Source organism: Lepus europaeus, chromosome 6, assembly GCF_033115175.1.
Source record: "Lepus europaeus isolate LE1 chromosome 6, mLepTim1.pri, whole genome shotgun sequence".
Lineage (NCBI taxonomy): Eukaryota > Metazoa > Chordata > Mammalia > Lagomorpha > Leporidae > Lepus > Lepus europaeus.
In genome coordinates, this window is record NC_084832.1 from 91,527,294 (window position 1) to 91,548,887 (window position 21,594).

Here is a 21,594-nt window from a genome sequence, read left to right on the forward strand (position 1 = left end):
GCTTTCTGCCCTATTGGAGTGGTAGGAAAATGGGCAACCTCTCAAGTTAAAATTGAACTGCAGCGAGAACGCCGTCTCTGGGATCTCAGGTGTTCTGATGGACTAATGACCTGTGCACGCTGCCAGCCGCAGACTCCTGCTGTTCCTTACTTTTTGTGTCTGCTATTGGAGCTGACAGCACACAGGTGGGAAAGGTGTCGCCCCTCTCTTGTAGGTGCTCTCAGCTGCGGCTGCTCCAAGGCTTACAAAATAATTAATACCTAGACAACAATTTTTTTTTGAAAATAGTGATTGTATTATTTTGTATTATTTTCAGAGAAGGTGTGCTGACATGTTTAGTGTCAGTACTGGAAGCACTTACTCTTTTTCTTTAATGCGAAATGTCTATTCTTTAATATACTTTAAAAATAAATATTTTATTTATTATTTTATTTATTTGAAAGGCACAGAGAATGTGAAACAGAGAGCTCCCATCCATGGTTTCCTCCCAAGATATGCACAATTGCCTAAAGTCAGGAGACCAAATCTAGATCTCCCACATGAGTGGCAGGGACCAAGTACCTAAGCCATTGCCTGCTGCCTCCCAGGGTGTGCACTAGCAGTAAGCTGGATCAGCGGCAGAGCTGGGACTCGATCCTAGGAACTCATATGAAACGCACATGTCCCAGGAAGCACCTTAATCTCTGCACCAAATACCTGCCTCATTAGATGTTTCTTTTTTTTTGGACAGGCAGAATTAGACAGCGAGAGAGAGAGAGAGACAGAGGAGATAAAGGTCTTCCTTCCGTTGGTTCACCCCACAAATGGCCACTACGGCCGGTGCGCTGCGCCGATCCGAAGCCAGGAGCCAGGTGCTTTCTCCTGGTTTCCCATGCGGGTGCAGGGCCCAAGCACTTGGGCCATCTTCCATTGCCTTCCTGGGCCACAGCAGAGAGCTGGACTGGAAGAGGAGCAACTGGGACAGAATCCAGCACCCCGACCGGAACTAGAACCCAGGGTACCGGCACTGCAGGTGGAGGATTAACCAGCCCATTGGATGTTTCTTAATTGGTCTTCGCAAATACTCCTCAAGACCACTAGACGATGATGCCTCCTACTTACAAGCTGATGACTTTGGACTGTCTTAGGATGAGTGATGCTTTTTTTTTTTTAAGGTTTATTTTATTTATTTGAAAGAGTTATAGAGAGAGGTAGAGCCAGACAGAGAGGTCTTCCATCTGCTGATTCACTCCCGAAATGACTGCAATGGCCAGAGCTGAGTTGATCCGAAGCCAGGAGCTTCTTCCAGGTCCCACGCAAGTGCAGGGGCCCAAGAATTTGGGCCATCTTCCACTGCTTTCCCCGGCCCCAGTAGAGAGCTGCTTTGGAAGAGGAGTAGCTGGAATCAAACCGGTGCTCATATGGGATGCTGGCGCTGCAGGCTGGGACTTGAACCCACTGTGCCCACAGCACTGGCCTCAGGATGATTGATTCTTATATATTTCAGTGTTTTCTTAGTGGCACATACCACAAGAGCTCATCTTTAGATTTTGTGACATTTGTTAGGTTTGGGATGTGGGTTGTTGGCTCTCTCTAGCATTTGACTTCTTTTTTTTTTTTTTACCTAAGTGTCAGAGTTTGAGAATTTATTTTTATAGGGTAACTTTCCACTCATACCTTGGAAATAAATATGCTTAGTCAAGTTAAATTCCAAGACACTTGAGTCTGATGAGCCAATAGCTTTGTATAGATAGATGGGTCATCTTGCATGTGGGTTTTGCTCGTTTGAATCTGGCAAGTGGTCAGAACCCTGCAGTGCAGTGCTGGAGTTTATGCTAATTAGCTGTGTCAGTGGAGGGGGAGTTGGCAGCTTTCTTAGTTTAAAAATTTGGCATGCACCAGTCTAAAGTGAAATTTCAGATGTGGCCTTTGTGAACACAGTCATCATTTCCTCATTGCCACTGGATGAAACATCTACTAAGTAGTTACACAGTAGATGGGGGAGTTTTCAGTCTCTAATCCTATTCTAAAGGGTGTGGGATGAGTGAGAACAGAGTCATGATATGTATTCCAGTTTCGAGTCATCCAGTCACAAACTGCTTTCATCTCAAACCATTTCTGAGATAGACATCTGAATCTTCCCGGGCCCCCTGCATTTTGTTATCTGTTGTTTGATATTTTAAAACTACTTAAAAAATAGATTGTACTGTGAATATTCAAGTTACACAACATGCTGTAATGGGATTGACTTAGAAGCTAATTTTCCAAAACGAGTAAATGTGTTGCTTGTCCTGTTGTTGCCTGTACAGCGCCTTGCTCATTGAAAGGAAGACACATCCCCGTTCCCAGGGGGAGCTTGCTGGGCTGTGGCAGTTACAGCCCTGCTGGTGGTCTAAGTCTTCGCATTATTTTTCCTCAGAAAATTCAGATTTGCATTTCTTGATTTCTGGAAGCTGGTGTTGCGGCAAGGTGCTCCTCTATAGGCCTGGGGAAGTTACATTCCTGTTTGGGGCATGGATTAGCTATGAGACAAATAAGAGACACATAAGCTATGGGACGAATGGCACAGATGAGAAGGTACTAACTGCAGTTCTGTACCAGTTCCCAGTAAACGCTATCTCTTGGGCTAAGTCCGTCACGTCTGCCTTATGTTAAATCTCCTTACAGGTAGGATCTCCCTTTTGAAGCTCAAGCTGGGACACAGGGAGATGTAATGACTTAGCCCAGGTGACAGGGGTGAGGGTGCTGAATCCAGGGTGCTTCCCCGTACCGCACAATGTTCACTTCCCACAGGAAAAAAAATGAGAATTGCAGAAGGCCTCATGAGCAAACAGATTTAAACATGAGCCTTTTAGAATTTGTAGGAAGCAAAACAGCAGCAGAACACCATAGTGCCTATGCAGCAGGTCAGAGTGGCCTGGTGTGGGGAGGTGGAGAAGCGAAGACCGAGGCTGCTCCTTAGAAGGTGGAGAGCTTGCAGGAAAAGGTGCTCAGGAGCGTGGTTCTGTGGACAAGGCCTCAGCTCACGGGTGCTGAGTGATGAAGGACCCTGGGCTGCGACACTCTGATCCCACCTGGAGAAGCCCCAGGGCTCATGTTCGTTGCCTGTTTATGGGGTCTGTCAGTGTTGCTTATGCACGCACACTGAAGTGCTGGCCAGGTTCCCCATGGAAACACTTAGAACCAGCAGGACACCTTTTGTTGTGGGTTGGCACTGTGTTTTATCTCAGTGTTGGGCAGTTAGGTTTAAGTGATCCCAGGACGCATGGTGGTGAGGATAACACGGTTCCAGGGTCAGGATTTGGTCTAGTGCTTAAGACAACAGATGGGACCCCCTCTGGTACTTGGGTTCCATTCCTGCTCTGCTCCTGATTCCAGCTCCCTGCTAATGTGTATCCTGGGAGGCAGCAGGTGATGGCTCAAGTACTCGGGTCCTTACTACCACATGTGAGACTTGGGTCAAGTTTCTGGCTCCTGGGTGTAGCCTGGCCCAGACCTGGCTGTTAGGCATTTGAGGAGTAAACCAGCAAATGAGAGCTCACTGTCTGTCTCTCAAATAAAAAAAAAAATTGTAAAGAGAATTTAAATTTTTAAAATTGTCTCCAGAGAAAATGGAATGTGCATATCATCAATATGATCTTACCTTTTTTTTTTTTTTTAAAGATTTTGTTTATTTGAAAACTAGAGTTACAGAGAGAGGAAGAGACAGAGAGAGAGGTCCTCCATCTACTGGTTCACTCCCTAAAATGGCTGCAATGGCCGGAGCTGCGCCGATCTGAAACCAGGAGCCAGGAGGCTCTTCTGGGTCTCCCACGCGGGTGCAGGGGCCCAAGGACTTGGGCCATCTTCCACTGCTTTTCCAGGCCATTGCACAGATCTGGATCAGAAGTAGAGCAGCTGGGACTCGAACCGGCACCCATTTGGGATGCTGGTGCCACAGGAGGAGGAGGCCTAACCTACTACGCCACAGCGCCAGCTCTACGATCTTACCTTTAAAAATAGAAAAGGAACACTGGTTGAGATACCTGAGGGATTTGGTTTGGTCACATTTTCTAGTGTGAAGTATTATTTTATTGTCTTAAAAGCTAGTCTTGCTCTAAGTGCTGCAGACTCTGAAATGTTTGGGTTTCTTTGAATGTTGATTATACTCTCGCAGCAGAAAGACCAAATGCCTTTGTAGTGTGCTGTTAATTTCAGCTGCAGTAAAAATGAAATCCCCAAGGGTTCTCCTCGGGGTCATTTTATGGCTGTCCTGTGAGACTGCGAGATTGAAGAAGGAGGCCTCAGTTTACAAGTGTGGATTGACATTCCGTGGCTGGCTCTTCTCCAGGAGTTGATCTCATTTTATCCAAAAACATTAGAAATCAGGCACACCAAACCTGGATTGACATAATTGAGTTTACTACATTAGCTAAGTCACAATTAACTGGGTTAAACTTCCATGGTCTGTCTAGTGCAAGTGTTCTGTGTGATAATTCTCTAAGCAAGATCTCACCTCATTTTCCAAATTAAAAACAAAAAACAAAAAAGATCCCTTAATCTGTTTCTTCTCGGAAGCCTTTAGTTTTGTATATTTAACTTTATGAAAATGTCAGTCATTTTATTTATTGCTCTGCCCCTAACCCAGCTAGAAAAAAATACTTGAGACTTTCTCTGGAATATTTTTGTGTAGCTTCAGTTGTCAAGTGGCATTTTGCTTAAAGTGAAAAATATAAAATAAAGCAGTAAGCGAGAGCTTAAAAATTACAGCTTGCTTCTGCAGCTGTTGTTCAAATAAAAACAACCTGCCAGGAATCCTTTTGCATTAGTTATAGAGAATTTGTAACAGCCCCTGCTGCTGAAGTTGCTGGGATCCCTGAGGTTGCAGAGGAGTAACCTGACATAGAGGGAAATGATTAAAGTTGCAGTACCCTCGTTGTAACTGAAGAGAAAATGTAGACCTCCCTTCTGAACCTAATCTAGAAACTTACAGGAAGAAAGAACATATTTGTAAACTTTTAAAGGAAATGAAGAAAACAGTTTTCCCAATCCTATTAAGCAGAACTTTGGAGTAGTAAGACTTGGAGTAGTTTTAAAATGCTTATTAAAATTTATTTATTTATTTGAAAGCCATGGAGACAGAAAAGGAGAGCTGGGAAGACAGAGAGACACCTTCCATTGGCTTCCATCTCCCGTCTTCCATCAAATGCCTGCAACATGCAGGGCTGGGCCAGGCCTAAGCAAGGAACCAGGAATACAGTTCAGGCCTCTTCCGTGAGTGACAGGGACACAGCTACTTGAGCCATCACTTGCTGCCTCCCAGTATGTGCATCAGCGAGAGGCTGAAATTCAGAGTGGAGCCAGGTCATGAATCCGGGGAAGTGATGTGTGTTGTGGACATCCCAAGTGATGTCTTCACAAGCCCATCTCTATTCACAATGTTTATTGGCATTTGGAAGTCTAGCTTTTACCCATTGCTGTTGTTAAAAGTAAGACTTGGAGTAATTTTAAAATGTTTTAAAAAATGTTTCTTATTCACTGTCCGCTCCCCTCTTTTTGGTTTTGGGCATTTGCCTGTGTGATATTGAAATGTTATTCAGTTTTGAAGTGATTGTCTGGCCTCATGGTTAAGACACCTGCACCCCCCATCAGAGTAACTGGGTTCAATTCCTGGATCTACTCCTGCTGATGTGGACCCTGGGAGGCAGCAGGTGATGGCTCCAGTAATTGGGTTCTTGCCATCCTTACATGTAAGACACCTGTATTGTATTCTTGGCTCCTGGCTCTGGTCCCTGCCCAGTCTCAGCTGTTGTTGGCATTTGAGGAGTGAACCAGCAGATGGGAGCTCTCTCTGACTCTCAAGTAAATAAAATAAATTGTTATCAAATTTGTTTTAGTTTTTAAAAAATAATCTCATTCCTTTAAGAAAAATCTTATTAATAACCTGGATTGTATCTTTTATGGTATTGTTAAAGATGACATTTGAATTGAAAGCCATAATTTTGTGCCTTAAGATTTGTGTTCTGAAGTGCTTTACAAATTATTCTTTCCAAATGGCAATTGTTAGTGAAGGTTATGTTTGTTCATTGCCAAAATAAACAAAAATATTTATTTCGCAGCCTCTCCCCCAAAACAGAGCATTTTCTTGGTCTTAAGTTTTGTCTGTGTTGAATTGCATCTTATGCCTGATGCTAGAGTTTCTTAAGAATGAGCAGACCATGCTGAGTAAGGCCACACACATGGGTTTGGCAGTCCTGTTTCTGGCCCAGTCTCTTTTCTTTGATATATGGAGCATCTGTGAGAACGGGTTTTGTGTTCTGCCTGGAGAATCCAGGGCACCCCATTGAGGGGACTTCACAAGCTCATGGAAAATGGAATTAAAAGATGAATTTGACTGCAAAAAATGTGAAATGTGTGCAGTCTTTCACAGGATGCATTTTTCCTGAACTTTTTGAAGTATTTGTGTACTTGCTAGAAGGTTGAAATTCTGTGTGATGCTTTGCTTCATTTTCCTATAATCATTGACCCATTATCTGAAGATGCTGGACAAAAAGTTGGTTGTGAGGGCCATTTTTCTAAGTGAGAACTTTCTTCCTTGCCTTTTCCCAATGGGATGGATGGAGATGGGGGTGGTGAAAGGTGTGTGGTGATGCAAGCCGTCTGTAGAACACTGAGAGGGTGCAGCTGATTTGAAGCAAAAATTGGAGCCCTGGCTATTGCCAGTAGAGGTTACTGGAGCTTCCTCCCCACAGGGCATGTGGACCTGGGTGGGAAGAATCCGGAGGCTCTTGTGTGGGACTCTGTGTGGTCACTGAGCAGTCAGTCATCTAGTTCAGAGCCTGAGGAGGAAGGAGCTTCTAGAACAAATGTTCCCCGTACTGAGAAAAAAAGTAGAAAAGAATATCTCATTTAACCTACGGGACAACTTTTTAAAAAAACTGAGATGGAAATTGCAAGGTGTCTTGCGCATAACAAATCTTCCCAGCCAGATGATCAATTAATTTACAAGCTTTTATTGGAATTCTGCTCCCCGGTGAGGTTCACCAGTGCTAACAGAGCGGGGCCAGGGAAGTTGCGTGTCAGAGGTTGGGAGGGCTCCTTTTGAAGATACAGGGCATGAGGGTTAAAGGCTGAGGTGGGTCTGATCCTCATGGTTGACCTTTAGGCACCCGTGGGGACCTTGACAAGGACTTTTCATTCCTGGAAGTGCAGGTAGGGACTCTCCATTCCCAGAAGTGTGGGCCTCCTCTCTTGTGGATCCCGAAGCCACCAGAAAATGTTTAAAGAGTTAGGGATACTTTTGTTCCAAACATTGTTTTACATTTCATTGTTATTGTTGTTGTTAAATGCAACGCAGGGTTTAAATATTTTTTTAAATAAAGATTTATTTATTTATTTATTTGAAAGGCAGAGATCTATCTATCTATCTATCTATCTATCTATCTATCTGCTGGTTCACTCCCCAAATGGCTACAATGGCCAGAGCTGGGCTGATCCAAAGCCAGGAGCCAGGAGCTTCTTCTGGGTCTCCCACGTGTGCCATCCTCTGCTGCTTTCCCAGGCGCATTAGCAGGGAGTGGGATTGGAAGTGGAGCAGCCAGGACTTGAACCGGAGCCCATATGTGGTGCCTGTGCACAGGCAGCGGCTTTACCCGCTAAGCCACTGCACCAGTCCCAGGATTTAATTCTTGAAATGGCGGTTACTTTTGTCAGGAAAAGTGACTCCCAAATTGTGCAGTAGTACCCCCTTGAAACCTGTTGTGAGAACTGCCTACTTTTTAGAAAGGCGCTGAGGGATCTGGGTATTCCAGTAGGCACATTTATGCTGATTTAGGAGCACTGTTAAATTCCATTTGTCTTCCTAAAGTGTTTGCTGTTACTTTAGATAATCCAAGGCTTATCCTAATGTTTTACAAGGATGACAAGCATAAAGAAAAATCCACAGAAAATTGACAAGTATTTATTTTAGCCTTTAGTTTTAAAGACCTTCCCAGGAGTTCTATTCAAGCTGTCTTCGAGAATCAAAATCTTTTCCTATCCCTCACTTTGCCCTATTCCTCTGTGTCAACCAATAGACTTAAAACAGTACTAAGGTGAAAGAGAAGAGGTTGAATTTAAATAACCTCAGAAAACCGATGAGCCCATGGAAGGAACGATAAATTTACATGTTGTCTCTTCCCCGCTTTAGGATATTCCTGCCGATTGGTGTCACAGAATATGGCTCTTATCCTACTAAAGGAGGATTCTCTGGATGTGAGTAGTTTTTTAAACATTGCAATTGTTTTGTTTCTATTATGCTAATCTGGGTTTATTTTTTCTACAAAACAATCATAAGACTACCCTGTGTTTTCTGTTTGTAATTTTGAGTGGACGTTATAAAGCCTTATCTTTAAATATCAATATAATCTTAGAATGTTGCTTCATGGTAATACTTTATTGTACTCACCTATAATTGTGCATTTAAAATGTGATAGTTTTCATCTGGTTGAGCTTCAGACATTAACTATGAAGTATTAACGACACCTCTTATAATTTACGTTAAGTGGTGATGGTAAACTACAATGTAAATGGCTAAAGAAATTTGTTGGATTTTCTTGATAAAGATCATACCTAAGTGTTGGGAGCTGTTTACATTTCCATAGTAGTAGGATACATGTGCACTTAATTCCTCGACATCCCAAAGCCACCAGCTCCTGGGGAATTGAACACCGTGGTTTCCTGAGTATTTCATGGACATGTGCCCACCCCATCACAGCCGAAAGGCACTGAGGAGACCAGGTTGGAGCTGACTCTTGCGTAACCAGTGACCTGTGATGTGGTTTTGTTTGAAAATAGGAGCTGAACAAATTCCATTTCTGAGAACCTTTAACAAGGGCCCAGTTAAGGGCAGGCACCCAGGGGCAGTGAGATAATAACAGATGACGGGTCTAAGTACACTTATAAAGGGAGAAGTTGTAGTACAGCGACTTACAACCCCGGGAGGACATGAATCCTGCTGTGTAGACAAAGACATTCTCTGCCCTCACAGCTCCATGGTCAGCAGTCAGGGAGCCTGCAGTATTTCCAGGGTGCCCCTTTTTGTGTGAATGCTTCTGCATTCATCTTATTGAGCCTCCTGCCTTTGTTTGTGTGCCACCTGCAAGAAGCCCTGCAACTCAGGTCCTGCTCAACTCTGGACTCTGACTCGCACATGCTCCGAGGTACTAAGGAAAGCTCCCTTGTGCTGTGGATTCCACTTTTCCAAGTATTCCCATTGCGCCTTAATTTTCTTCGTAGAATTTTTCTGCATTGGAAATTATGTGTGTGTGTGTGTGTGTGTGTGTGTGAACTGTGGCAAAGGTTATAATTCAGTGGCACTGTTCTGTAACCATCAGCAGCATCTGTCCAGAGAACTCCTTTTGTCCCCATTAAACACAACCTCCGTCTTCCCTATCACAGCCCCTGGCAACCAGCATTCTACTTTGTGCCTAGGAATTTGACTACCTTAGGGATCCCTCAAAGTGGAATCTTACAGTATTGTGATTTTTGTGACTGGTTTATTTCACTTAGCAGAAGGTCTTCAAGGCTCATCCATGCTGCAGCATGTGCTGGAATCTTCCCTTCTTAAAGCTAACAGCCCATGTGCATATTTTGTTGATCCATACAGTTGCAGATGGACACTAGGATGACTTACAACTTTTGGCTGTTGTGAATAAAGCTGCTATGAATACTGATGTGTCAACATCTTTTAGAGATCCTGCTTCAATTCTTTTGGATTAACAAGGGTGCTTCAAAAGTTTGTGGGAGGGGCTGGCGCTGTGGCATAGCAGGTAAAACTGCCACCTGCAGTGCTGGCATTCCATATGGGCACCAGTTTCGAGTCTTGGCTGTTCCACTTCCTATATAGCTTCTTGCTGATGTGCCCGGGAAAGCAGCAGAGATGGTCCAAGTCCTTGGGCCCCTGTACCTACATTGAGGAAGCTCCTGGCTCCTGGCTTCGGATCTACCCAGCTGTGGCCATTTGAGGAGTGAACCAGCGAATGGAAGATCTCTCTCTCTCTCTCTCTGCTTCTGCCTCTCTATATCTCTGCTTTTCCAATAGATAAAGAAATTTTAAAAAATATTTATGGAAAATGGGATTAAAATATGTTGATTTTGGTGCAAAAAATGTTCACGTAGTGTTTTTTTTTTTGCAGAATATGCATTTTTCTGTGAATTTTTTGAAGATCCCACCACCACTATAAGCATGGATTGCAAATTTTTTTAAAGGATTTATTTATTTGAAAGGCAGTTGGTTACAAAGAGAGAGAGAGAGAGAGAAGGATCTTCCATCTTCTGGTTCACTCCCCAAATGGCTGCAATGTTTGAGCTGGGCCAGGCTGAAGTCAGGAGCCAGAAGCTTCTTCCAGATCTCCCACTTGGGTGGCAGGGTCCCAAGCATTTGGGCCATCTTCCACTGCTTTCTCAGGCACGTCAGCAGGGAGCTGGGTCAGAAGTGAAGCATCCGGGACTCGAACTGGCATCCACATGGAATGCTGATGTTGGCAGGCAGTGGCTTTACCAAAACGAACTTATTTTTTCTTTTTAAGATTCATTTATTTGAAAGCAAGAATTACAGAGAGGAGAGGGAGAGAGAGAAGTCTTCCATCTGCTGGTTCACTCCCCAAATGGCTGCAATGGCTGGAGCTGTGCCGATCTGAAGCCAGGAACCAGGAGCTTCTTCTAAGTCTCCCAAGTGGATGCAGGGGCCCAAGCACTTGGGCCATCTTCTACTATTTTCCCAGACCATAGCAGAGAGCTGGATCAGAAGTGGAGCAGCTCAGTCTTGAACTGGCGTGCATATGGTATGCCGGCACTGCAGGCGTTGGCATTACCTGCTATGCCACAGTGCCATCCCCGGACATATTTTTAAATTTCGTTTTCCATAAGCTTTCTGAAGTATCCTTTTATATCCAGAAGTGCCGTTTTTGAATCATACAGTACTTTTATGTTTCAGTTTTTGAGGAACTGCTTTACTGTTTTCATTAATAGCTAAACCATTTTATGTTCCTACCAAGAGAGGACAAGGCTTCTGATCTCTCTACATTCTTGTCAACGCTTGTGGTTTTTTTTTTTTTTTTTTTTTATAATAACCATTCTAATGGGTATAAGGTGTTACCTCCTTGTGAAGAATTATTTTATTTGAAAGTCAGAGTTATACACAGAGAGAAGGAGAGGCAGAGAGGAGAGAGAGAGAGAGAGAGAGAGAGAGAGAGAGAGAGAGGTCTTCCATTCTGCTGGTTCACTCCCCAAACGACTGCAATGGCCAGAGCTGAGCTGATCCAAAGCCAGGAGCCAGGAGCTTCCTCCAGGTCTCCCATGGGGGTGCAGGGACCCAAGGAGTTGGACCATCCTCTACTATTTTTTCCAGACCACAGCAGAGAACTGGATCGGAAGAGAAGCAGCCGGGACTTGAACTGGTGCTGATATGGGTGCTGGTGCTGCAGGCTGGAGCTTTAACCTGCTGTGCCACAGCGCCGACTCCCTTTCCTTGTGGTTTTGATTTACATATCCCTGATAATTAGTGATGTTGAGTATCTTTTTGAATGGATGACGATACTTAAGCTAATGTTTGGTTTTCAATCAGAATTGCTATTTGTAAGACACACAGGAAGTAATGATAAGGGTAGCCATGATGGACCAAATGTGGCCTCACAATGCTGGGGAGTAGACACTGAGTAGGCTGTAGCAGCACATCAGAGGAGAGGGACCAAGAGCTGCTGCAGAAATTCCCAGACCCCGACAGGGAACAGGTCCACACAACCTGTGAGTACATCCAGGTGCCTGTTTGCTGATGCCTTCCCAGCTTCATGGCATCCAAAACCTTACTAAACAAGCGAAAGTAAGTCCTGTTGGCGTCTGGTATAGCAGGTAGGTACTTAGGACGTCCGGATCAAATGTCCAAGTGAATGGATTCAAGTCCTGGTTCTGCTTCCAATCCAGTTTTCTGATAATGTGCCCCCATGGGAGGCAGCGGGTGATGGCTTAAGTGCTTGGCACCCTGCCACCCACATGGGAGACTTGGGTTGAGTACTTGGCTCCTGGCCTCAGCCTGACCCACCACTGACTATTGCAGGCATTTGGTAAGTGAACCACTGAATGGGAGATATCTCTCTCTCTCTCTCTCTCTGCCTTTTAGATAAATAAAAAGAATTTTAAAAAATTTTAAGGTCTCCTTTTCTAGAGGTACCTTGGAAATGAGCCTGTATTTTCCCTTTGTATCAGTGCTGTCTGGAATCCAGGTGATGGACTGTACTTCAACAAAACATGGTAAGACTCAGACCTGTGCTTTACCTAGACCAAAGGGTGGTTTTGTGATGCCAAACAAAAGATGTTTTGGCTGTGTGCCTGACTGCCTTTAATGTAACCTGTAAAGAATGATTCCTCTTAACCCATTTTGGACTGACGTAGTTGGATCACGTTAAAGCGTTCAGTATCTGCTGAGAAGAGGCCCATATTTTTCTTGTTCGCTTGTCAATGGGAGGCTCCGTGTTTCTGACTACTGACTACAGGGGGATTGTCCTTTCCCTTGTCTTCCTTCTTTTTCTTCTTCTTCTTCTTCTTCTTCTTTTTTTTTTTTTTTTTTTGAGAGGCAGAGTTAGACAGAGAGAGAGACAGAGAGAATGTCTTTCTTCTGTTGGTTCACCCCCAAAATGGCTGCTACGGCTGGCGCGCTGCGCTGATCCGAAGCCAGGAGCCAGGTGCTTCTTCCTGGTCTCCCATGCGGGGCAGGGTCCAAGCACTTGGGCCATCCTCCAATGCCTTCCTGGGCCACAGCAGAGAGCTGGACTGGAAGAGGAGCAACCGGAACAGAACTGGCGCCCCAACCAGGACTAGAACCCAGAGTACTGGCGCCGCAGGTGGAGGATTAGCCTAGTGAGCCCCAGCGCCGGCCATTCCTTCTTGTTCTTGAGTTGAATTAAAGGCATTTCTAACCCCATCAAAACCTCATTTAGGAGGTGAGGAATAGAAGCGGACACACTGGCTGTTCCCAGGACAATAGATTCTGCGCACATTAGATCCCTAGTGGAATACCCGTGTTGGGCTTTTACAGTCCCAGACCACTGATAGGAAGCAGACGAGACACAGACGAAGAAAATGGTCCAGAAATTGGAAGTATTAGGCCTGGCTTCTCTTCATCTCCCACATGAGGGTGAGGATTAAAGGGTTTCCCTCAAAAACAGAGCTGGCTTCTATCTCCTTTACTTGGGCAGTATGTCTAGGCTGAGATCCCAGGTGCTCTAAATGATTAGGGTTCATATCTGTATTTTGAGTTTTTCAGTTGATGTTAAAACAACACCTAGGATCTGTAATATAGACAAAATCAGTGCTTTGAAACCAGGTGAGTAGAATGGCTGTGACGAAACTGATTGGCATTACAAGTCCTGGTGAGGACTGGATTGCCATAGCACTGAGAGCTCTCAGATACCATTAGCCAGTGTGTGAAATGGAAAACGTTTGGCGCCTTCAAGTTGCCATTATGAGTCTGCCTTTTGATGCTCCTCACCCACACTTATCCCCGTGTTCCCACCACCCCATTCCAGATACTGAACTTTTCCATCTTCCCCAAAAGTTCCGTGGTAGTCAACTCTCTCCTCTCCCAGGCGCCCACTCACCTGCTTTCCAAAAAGATGGGTGAATTGTGCTTATGTTAGAATTACATTAGAATGAAACTGAACAGTCAGATGTGTTTTGTCTGGCTCCTTTCATACAGGTTGCTGTGTGTATCATTAAAAACTCAGTTCTTTTTTATGGCTGTGTAAGTATTTCGTTGTATGGCTATAACTCACTTCCTTTACCCATTATTTATTGATATCTTTATCATTTCTACTTGGTGACTATTACAAATAAAGATGCTTTGAGCATTTCTGTACATGTTTTGGTAGACTAATCTTTTGGTTTCTCTTGGGTAAATACCTAGAAGTGGAATTACTGGGTTTCAGGGAAGATACCTAGCTCTGGGAGACATTGCCCAACAGGTTCCATTTTACTCTTTCACCGAGAGTCTCTGAGAGTTCTCGTTGTTCCACATCTTCATCAGTATTTGCTATTGTTATTTATTTTAATGTTAGCATTAAATTATTGTTAACATAATTAATGTTAACATTTTACTGGATGTGTAATGATAGCTCAGTGTGGTTTTAGTTTTCATTTCTCTGATGACTGATCATGTTGTTTACCTTTTCCTGTGCTAATTGGCCATTTAAAAATCTTACTTTGTTGAATTCTCTGTCAAACTTTTGCCCTTTTTAAAACAGTACTTTAGGGGCTGGTGTTGTGGTGCAGTGGGTTAAGCTGCCTCTTGCAATGCCAGCCCAGTTTGAGTCCTGGCAGCTCCACTTCAATCCAGCTTCCTGCTAATGTGCCTGGAAAAGCAGTGGATGCTGGCCCAAGTACTTGGGCCCCTGCCACTCATGTGGGAGATCCAGATGGAATTCCTGGTTCTTGGCTTTGTTCTGGCCCAGTAATGACCATTGAGATCCACTGGGGAGTGAATCAGCAGATGAAAGATCTCTTTGTCTTTTTTTTTTTTTTTAAGATTTATTTATTTATTTGAAAGAGTTACACACAGAGAGAAGGAGAGACAGAGAGAGAGAGATACAGGTCTTCCATCCACTGGTTCACTCTCCAATTGGCCACAACCGCTGGAGATGTGCCAATCTGTAGCCAGAAGCCAGAAGCTTCTTCCAGGTCTCCCACGTGGGTACAGGGGCCCAAGGACTAGGGCCATCCTCTACTTCTCTCCCAGGCCATAGCAGAGAGCTGGATGAGAAGTGGAGCAGCCAGGACTTGAACCAGAGCCCATATGGGATGCCAGCACTGCAGGCAGCAGCTTTACTCGCTACACCACAGCACTGGACCCCTGTCTGTCTCTTTCTCTGTCACTCTTCCTCTCAAATAAATAAATAAATAAATAAAAAGATTTTATTCATGAGAGAGAGAGAGAGAGAGAGGGAGACAGAGAGAGAATAATGATAAAAAGAGATGCCATTCACAGAGGCAGGAGCTGAGAATGCAGTCCAGGTTTCCACATGGGTGGCAGCATTGCACTTACTTGAGCCATCACTGCCGCCTCCCAAGGTCTGCATTGATGAGAAGCTGGAGTGAGGACCTCGGGCTGGAGATTGAAGCTAGGCATTCTTATGTGGGATCTGTGCTGGGCTAAATGTCTGCTCCTTGCCTCTTTAAACAATTGAGTATTGCATGGAATTTTAAATTAATGGTTTCAACAGTTCTTTATGTATTCTGGATACAAACCCTGCTTCAGAGATGTGTGTGGAAATATTATCTACCTTTTCCTAGGCCGGTGCCCTGGCTCACTAGGCTAATCCTCTGCCTACAGCGCCGGTACTCTGGGTTCTAGTCCCAGTTGGGGCGCCAGTTCTGTCCTGGTTGCTCCTCTTCCAGTCCAGCTCTTTGCTGTGGCCCAGGAAGGCATTGGAGGATGGCCCAAGTGCTTGGACCCTGCCCCGCATGGGAGACCAGGAGAAAGCACCTGGCTCCTGGCTTCGAATCAGCGCAGCGCGCCAGCTGTAGCAGCCATTTTGGGGGTGAACCAACGGAAGGAAGACCTTTCTGTCTCTCTCTCTCTCATTGTCTAACTCTGCTTGTCAAAAAAAATATTATCTACCTTTTCCTTGCCTAGCCATTTTCTTACCAGTGTTAGAGAAACTATGCCTAGAATGACCCTTAGGAATCTCTGTCTCCTGTCTCCACACCATTTCCTAGTAGAGTCACCCTTTGAGTGTGTGTGGAGCCTACAACATAATTTCCATCAGCAGAATCCAGCAAAAGTGAGGGACTGTCACCCCCTTGATTATAGTGCTTTGTATAAGTTTCCTTCCTAAGAGACTGAAGGGAGAGGCTTTGCTCTGATGGTGGCCTTAAATAGCAAACCACCGTGGGAGCTGAGGGACTGGGCTGTGTGCTGACAAGCTGCCTGTTGAGAGTGGCCGTAGCCTACAGCCTGTAAGAAAATGAGAATCCTGCAACCACAAGGAGGTGGGTTCTGCCAGGAACCTGAGGAAGACAGGATGCGGGTCCTTCCCCAGCTACACCTTCAGGTGAGTTCCCTCCTTGGCCAAATCCCTGCTTATGTTCTTTTTTATTTATTTATTTTTATTTGGCAGATAGAATTAGACAGTGAGAGAGAGAGAGACAGAGAGAAAGGTCTTCCTTCCATTGGTTCACCCCCCCAAATGGCCGCTATAGCCGGAGCTACGCCGATCCAAAGCCAGGAGTCTGGTGCCTCCCCCTGGTCTCCCATGCAGGTGCAGGGCCCAAGCACTCAGGCTCTCCTCCATTGCCTTCCTGGACCACAGCAGAGAGCTGGACTGGAAGAGGAGCAACCGGGACTAGAACCCGGCGCCCATATGGGATGCCGGCGCCGCAGGTGGAGGATTAACCTAGTGAACCAGGGCGTTGGCCCCGCTTATGGTCTTTTGAGACCCTAAGCAACAGATTGAACTAAACTGAGCATGGACTGTTGATAACGGATGTGTGCAGTGTTCTGTGCTGAATTTGGGTTAGTGTGTACCATAGCGTTGGGAAATGAATGCAGGTATCTTTTGAAGTGCATATCTTTCTTATTTTGTTGAAGTCTAGTTTTTTGGTATTATTATTGCTTTGATGCTCCAGAATTGGGAAGATTTCCCCCTATGTTTTCTTCCAGGAGTTTTATAGTTTCAACTTTTAAGTCTATGATCCGGTTTTGTTTGTGGTATGGGGTAAAGATGGAGGTATAACATAACCCATATAGGGAATCTCGTTTTGCTAGCACCATTTGTGACAGATACTTTTATTTCCACCTGGAATTACCTGGTACTTTTGTTGTAAATCCATTGACCAATATATGTGATTCTATTTTTGCCAGTTTATTCCATTCATGTATGTATCTCTTCTGATGTCCAATTCCACATTGCGTAATTATGGTAGCTTTGTAACAGGTTGTGAAGTTCTCCAACTTTGTTGTTTGTCAAGATTGTTCTGTTTATTGCAGGACCTTTATACTTCTGCTACATTCTGGAGTCAGGTTGTGAATTTCTCCAGCTGCTGGGATTTTTATGGATATATATAGATTATGGATATACATAAATTTTGGAATTTTAACATTTTAAAGGTATTGATATTTCAAATTCATGAACATGGGATATTCTTGTTTACTTAAGTCTTAATTTATATCACTCTATGTAATGGTTCTATTTAGTTCTTTCTTTTTTCATTATGTTAATGTGTTCTGTTAAGTCTTTCAATAAGTTTATGATAATTTAAAATCCTCTTCTACTAATTCCACTTCTCTGTCATTTATGGGCCTGTTTCTATTTGCCATTTTTTAAAAATCTAGGTTTTAGACCATATTTTTCTGTCATTTTGTATGTCTATTAATTTTTTGATGGGTGCTGGTTATTGTTTTGTTGCTGAATATCTGAATTCTGTTATTTTCATTAAAGTTTTGGCAGGCAGGTACTTGTGAGTCTGTGGCGGCCTTTACTCTTGTACTATTTCAGTTTTTCTACCAAAGCATAATCCACTGGGGCTACCACTTAAGAATCTACAGTTTTTCCACTATGGATAGTTGAAACTTAAATATCTTCCAATTATTTGAGCCCTTGGAATTTATTCATCACACAGCCTTGGTAGTTATTATTTCTTTTATATACAGATGTTCTCCTACTTACTATGGTTTGACTTCTGATTATGCAAAAGGTGATGTGTATTCAGTAGAAACTGTACTTTGAATTTTGCATTTTCATCTTCTCCTGGGCTGGTGATTTGCATTATACTATACTCTTGTGATACTTGGCAATGCTGGCTGCCGTAAGCGACAGATACGCTGTATAGTTTCCTGTGTTACTAAGCTAGGATGTTTTTTAGGTTATGTATATTAGATACATTTTTGGTTTATTTTCAACCTACAGTGGATTTTTCAGCATGTAACCTTCCCTCCCCACCTTGTAAGTTGAGGAGCATTGTTCAAACAAAATGCAATTATAGGAAATGTGCATGTTCATTGACATTTTGAAGTCCTCTCAAATGAAAGCATATGAGGTTTTTTTTTTTTTCCAGATCGCACTCATGTGCGTAACTTGGTGTTTGTTCAAAGATACAAGGGGACCCTTTCAGATCTCTCAAGCTCTTTCTCTGTGTGGTAGTTCCTTCATTTCCCATCAGCATTCTCTAGCTGCAGTCTGCCTCCTGTATCAGTGAGAATTGTACTCTGGATTGTTCTTCCCTGAATCACAGTTGGGCCAGGTACCTCCAGTCACAAACCTCAGCTGTCATATTGCTAACCTCATTAACTTTTCCTTCAGAGATCAGTGCTGCCTGTTGTTTACTATCTAAAATGGCTGTTTCATATCCTTTTCCTCGTAGTCCAATTGTTTACCAATTTATCATCCCTAAATGCAGGATTTGAGCAGTCCATGGGTGCCTCTGACAGATCATCTTTGATAAATACTAATTTTAAGTTTGAAGGTCTCTATTACTTGAGTTATTTTGCAATAATATGCTGCCCCTGGAGTTGTCCCAGTTGCCTCTGGTCTTGAGAACTGCAGGGAGACAGCTGGATCAGGAAAATAGAATGCCAGAGTATAGTGCCAGTTTCACCTCCGGGTTCTGGAAGAGAATGGGATTACACATGAAAAGGCAGAGCAAGAATATCAGGGACAATCATTTTACAATTTTGGTACTGTTCACAATGGACAACCAGCATCTCTCCTAGACTAATGATTAGGTTATCAGTGCCTTCCAGTAAAATAGTCAGTGCCACTTTCCTACCTTTGAACTGTTACCTGGGACCACTTCTGATATCAGTGGTAGGAATAGGAGAGTTCAGTGCTGGAATGGAGATAAAGTCTGATGAGAAAAGCTTCGAGCCGGCGCCGCGGCTCACTAGGCTAATCCTCCGCCTTGCGGCGCCGGCACACCGGGTTCTAGTCCTGGTCGGGGCACCGATCCTGTCCCGGTTGCCCCTCTTCCAGGCCAGCTCTCTGCTGTGGCTAGGGAGTGCAGTGGAGGATGGCCCAAGTGCTTGGGCCCTGCACCCCATGGGAGACCAGGAGAAGCACCTGGCTCCTGCCATCGGAACAGCGCGGTGCGCCGGCCGCAGCGTGCCAACCGCAGCGGCCATTGGAGGGTGAACCAACGGCAAAAGGAAGACCTTTCTCTCTGTCTCTCTCTCTCACTGTCCACTCTGCCTGTCAAAAAAAAAAAAAAAAAAAAAAAAAGCTTCGATTACTTGAGCAGTGTGGTTTTAATGTGAAGAATGGTTAATTAAGTTTAGAGACTGCTAACTTGGTAATGAAAGTGTAAAAATGAAAACTAGGGCAGGGGTAGACCAGCTAAAAGCATCAGGAGCAATTTGACCCAACACCTGTTTCTGCAAGTGAAATTTTATTGAACACAGCCATCCCCACTGCCAGGATGAAGAAGGGACTCTCACATGCGTTGCAATCACACAGGAAAATACTTCTTTTCTCGCTCCAGACTTGCGGCCTCTTTGTTCCCCTCTTCCTGCTGCTGGCAGAGGCTATTAGAGAGCCAGCTGCAGATCAGAAATATGAGTTGGGTACTCCACACTCCAGTACCACAAGCAGAACTTTAGAAGGGTAGGTTCCAGGCTGAGAGATGTTAATAACACACAGCTACTAATTTCAGGCGTGAAGGTATTGAAGACAGGAAATGAGGTGCTTGCAAAATTATTGGAAAAGCTGAAGAATCAGAAGTCAGCCAAGTCCTAGCTGGGCTTCAAGTTCATGCCTCTGCAGCTTTGCTTCTGAGATCGGAGCGCTGTTGCTACCCAGGAGACTTGGGAGGTCATTGCTGATTTCCCAGCTTTGTTGTATCTAAGAAGTTGGGGCAAGATAGAATGTGGAGCACTTCTCCTGTATGGAAAGCAACAGCTCTGTCTCCTTTCTGACTTTCTCATGCTAAGTAAATGCTTCTTATTGGCGAAATCTACCCAGAGTCCTAGTTATAAGGGAGTCTGAGAAGTGTTCTAGTCCCTGCAATGTAGGGGAAAGCATGGAAGATGAAAATAGCTACTAAGTCACATGGTAGCTAGTAGCTAGCTCTGGCTCACTGATAGGCAGAAAGTGGGAATCCTGGGAACAGGGACCATTACAGATCTTATCGATGGGGTTGGTTCCTTTACCATTCAGTAGATGCTTTGTAGTACTCTTTTTTTTTTTTTTTTTTTTTTTTTTACAGGCAGAGTGGACAGTGAGAGAGAGAGACAGAGAGAAAGGTCTTCCTTTGCTGTTGGTTCACCTTCCAATGGCCGCTGCAGCTGGCGCGCTGCTGCCGGCACACCGTGCTGATCCGATGGCAGGAGCCAGGTGCTTCTCCTGGTCTCCCATGGGGTGCAGGGCCCAAGCACTTGGGCCACCCTCCACTGCACTCTCCGGCCACAGCAGAGAGCTGGCCTGGAAGAGGGGCAACCGGGACAGAATCTGGCGCCCTGACCGGGACTAGAACCCGGTGTGTCGGCGCCGCAAGGCGGAGGATTAGCCTATTGAGCTGTGGCGCTGGCGCTTTGTAGTACTTTGTTATGGTATGTAGAGAGGCTCTGAGCATCTTATGGACCACAGAGAGGTTTGCTGTTTTGTTTCTGTTGTAGTTCTCATGGCAAAGAACTTAACAACTTATCTTACAGGTGATGAAGGATAGCAGAGTGAGTTCAGAGACTCCAGGGTACCTGGCAGGGTTCAAGTCTAGTGCACTCTTATTAGAAAAGTCTGACCCATGGAAAATTCTCATTGTAAGTCACAGTAGAGTGCTATTTTTTTTTTTAAATCTTTTTCTCTCATGTTAGGTGACTCCCTACTAAGCTATCTAAAATATGCTTAAAATACATGAACACACAAATATATGCACAAGCAGGCACACTACTGTTACTTGTTGTTTTGAGACCAAAGTGATTTTTTAAAAAAGATACTTAAGAGGCAGAGGATAGCAGGTGGGGACAGAAAAAGAGTGCTTCCCCCAGCTACTGGTTTACTCCCCAAATGTCTACAACCTCTGAGGCTGGGCTGGAGCTGACACTGGGAACTAGGGACACAAGCGAGGTCTCCCACGTGGGAGGCAGGAGCCCAGTTACTTCAGCCATCACCTGCTGTCTCCCAGGGTCTTTATTAGAAGGAACCTGGAGTCAGGAGTCAGGAACCAGAGCCAGGTATTGAACCCAGGTATGCCAGTATGGGACAGGGGTACCTTAACTAACACTAAACTGCCAGACTAAAATGCCTGTTTTGAAAGTGATGTTTTAGGGGCTGGCACCGTGGCATAGCTGCTGAGGCCACTGCCTGCAGTGCCAGCATCCCATGTGGACACCCGTTCGAGTCCTGGCTGCTCCACTTCCAATCCAGCTCTCTGCTGTGGCCTGGGAAAGTAGTACAAGATGGCCCAAGTCCTTGGGCCCCTGTCCACACATGGGAGACCTGGAGGAGGCTCCTGGCTCCTGGCTCCTGGCTTCAGACTGGCACAGCTGTGGCCATTGGGGCTGATTGGGGAGTGAACCAGCAGATGGAACACCCACCCCCTGCCACCTCTTCTTCTCTCTCTGTGTAACTCTGACTTTCAAATAAATAAATCTTTTTTTAAAAAAAGAAAGTGATGTTT

At 44.6% G+C, this 21,594-nt stretch overlaps 1 protein-coding gene across 1 annotated transcript in view; it reads left to right on the top strand.

Moving 5' to 3' along the window:
* The window catches only part of ATP8A2 (ATPase phospholipid transporting 8A2), a 515,416-nt gene that overhangs the window by 215,176 nt on the left and 278,646 nt on the right, over positions 1-21,594 (top strand). The window contains exon 24 of the mRNA XM_062195192.1: positions 8,147-8,211. Within this exon, the coding sequence (XP_062051176.1) occupies positions 8,147-8,211 (65 nt within the window). The remainder of the gene's footprint in view (positions 1-8,146; positions 8,212-21,594) is intronic.